The sequence below is a fragment of the Atta cephalotes genome (genome assembly GCF_000143395.1).
Source record: "Atta cephalotes unplaced genomic scaffold scaffold00026, whole genome shotgun sequence".
Lineage (NCBI taxonomy): Eukaryota > Metazoa > Arthropoda > Insecta > Hymenoptera > Formicidae > Atta > Atta cephalotes.
In genome coordinates this window covers 794,974-797,415 of record NW_012130090.1, presented here as the reverse complement: position 1 = coordinate 797,415, position 2,442 = coordinate 794,974, and the positions used below count along the sequence as shown (strand labels likewise).

Sequence of the window (2,442 nt, the reverse complement as noted above, 5' to 3'; positions counted from 1 at the left end):
CGATATATGTTCTCCATTCTTCTCGTTAGAATCATATCAAATAATTTTTTCAGCTTTAGCTAAAAAACAGCAATCAAATTTTGCTACGTTATTATAAAATAATAACTCTTGTTATTATAAAATAAAAATAGGAATGCTTTTGCAAATAATCTTCAGATATAGAAATGAAAAAAACCAGTTGCCAATAATATATGATGCACACTTTGAGATAATAGTATTTTCTAAAATTTCGCTAAATAATCTAGCTGTTAAAATTTCGTCATGATTACGCTAGATAATGGTATTTGCTTAGATCCAGCGTGAAAATGCGTGATGTAGCGATAAACGCGCATGTCGGACATTACGACGCAAAGCGAGCTGAGGTTGTTGAAGCGTCCAATGACTGGCATCCGACCTTATGGCGTGCGACGTGCGAAGCTGTCCGAGATTGGCCTGGATGCCTTTTTTCGTAATGTACCGTTATCGTAGAATAACTCAGGTTCTGCGATCTTATAGTCGGTGTATATATCGACGACGCGTCGCTTGGTTGGCTGGAGGAGCGAATAATTGTGTTTCAACTATAGCTATGCCACGCTTCTCTTCTCGAGACACAACGCGTAGTAGAAAAAGGCCGACTCGCAGAGATTGGCGCTTGTTCGATTTTCCTCAGTTCTGTTCGGCAAACGCAGCGTGATAGGTCGTTTCTCGCGCGAATGCCTCGCTCGTATGTAAATATCGCGACGTCGTTTTTTCGAATAAACGTCGATCGCCAACGAACTGTTACAGGACTGACCGGCTCCCTTATTATTTATCCCGGAAGTCATTACCGCGCGTACCAAGAAGCGTAGTATGAGAGCTCGAATAGTTTTATTAGGAATTTTGCTCATCTGCACGAGCGTGAGTACAAATTTTTGCAAATTTTTTTGTTTTTCTTTTTTCAAATTCGATTCATCTTCAAATTATTTTCTATTGGATATCATATTAATAGCATTTAATAATGTATTTAAATTACTATTATCATTATACAATGTTTACAATCGATATGTAATGTATCTCATAAGTAGGTTTGATCAGTTGATATAAATTTCGCGCGCGTAATGGATTTACGTAATTTGAGAATAGTCTGCACTGAGTGTTTTTATATCCCAATGGAGAAAAAGTAAATTGTAAAATATTGTTATTTAATATGAATGTTATTTAATATATTTCCTTTCTTTTTTAATAACTATTCTTGTCAAATTCATTCTTTAAATATGAAATTCTATCGAAAACCCGCAATAAATTAAGAAATGTTATATTAATTAAAAGTTCTATTTTTAAGAAATACTATCAACTACTTAACATATTTATTTCATTTAATATTGGTTTGATTTCTACTTATATTTTTTTCCAAAATTGTGATTAAATCCATATCTATAATATTCTCAAAATAAATTTAAAAACAATCAATATGCAATATGTTGTTAATAATAATAATTATTATATATGGGATGTATTTTTACATATAAGGTATAAAAATACCTCAGATAATCGTTTACTTAAATAAAATCAGCCTATTTTCGAGTAAATTTCTTTCTTTCTTTTTTTCAAAGCTTCTAATTGCTCTTTGACAATAACTTTGACGATTTTCGAAAATTATTTTGTAATTCACAGATTCGATATGCAGATAGCAGATCAAAGAAAACGACGCAACTGTCATTGCAAAGCAAAGAAACCAACGTGGTAAATTTTATGCGACTATTGGTAATGAGATTGGTCTTTGGAGTAGCTTCGGCGATGGGGTTAGGTGAAAATCTCTCGGGTGTACTCGGTGGAATTTTCGTACCTCCCGGAGCTGAAGAATACAATGAGGACTACGGAGATGATGATTTAATTGTACCTGATATCTTCTAAAGTAGATATTTTTCATAGCCCGATCATGCATCTTCAATGGTGTTTGATAGCACGCGCACGCGCGTGCGCCCGATTTTGCCCCTGAAGTAACAATATTCAGAAAATATTAACTTTAATGCATTTATTGTGAAAAATTGTTTTATTTCTTGATTATACTCATATTTTATTGCTATATTATTAATATTTATATATATATATATATATATATATATATATATATTGGCTGATAATTTATATAGTAAATAAAATTAGAAACATTAGAAAGATATTATGTACAAATGTACACATATGCACGCGCGCGCGTGTGTGCATGTGTGCGCGCGCGCGCGCGCGTGTGTGTGTGTGTGTGTGTGTGTGTGTGTGTGTGTGTGTGTGTGTGTGTGTGCGCGCACGCGCGCGTGCGTTTTTAATAATTTAACGAACTTTGTATAAAAAAGTATGGATGAGAAAATAAAATTTATTGATTTTGTTGAAAAAGTAAGGAAAAAAATGATTTTAATTCTGTATGTATTACAATAATAATCGAATATTCATGATGAATCTCCCTTGAGATATAATAATCAGATCATT

The 2,442-nt window shown here is 33.1% G+C and overlaps 1 protein-coding gene across 1 annotated transcript; it reads left to right on the top strand.

Annotated features, from left to right (window-relative positions):
• The first annotated feature begins 825 nt into the window (after positions 1-825).
• Positions 826-1,872, top strand: LOC105620394. The gene is made up of 2 exons (XM_012201892.1): positions 826-876; positions 1,633-1,872. The coding sequence occupies exons 1-2, from the start codon at positions 829-831 to the stop codon at positions 1,870-1,872; spliced, it is 288 nt and encodes a 95-aa protein (XP_012057282.1). The 5' UTR covers positions 826-828.
• The last annotated feature ends 570 nt before the right edge of the window (positions 1,873-2,442 follow it).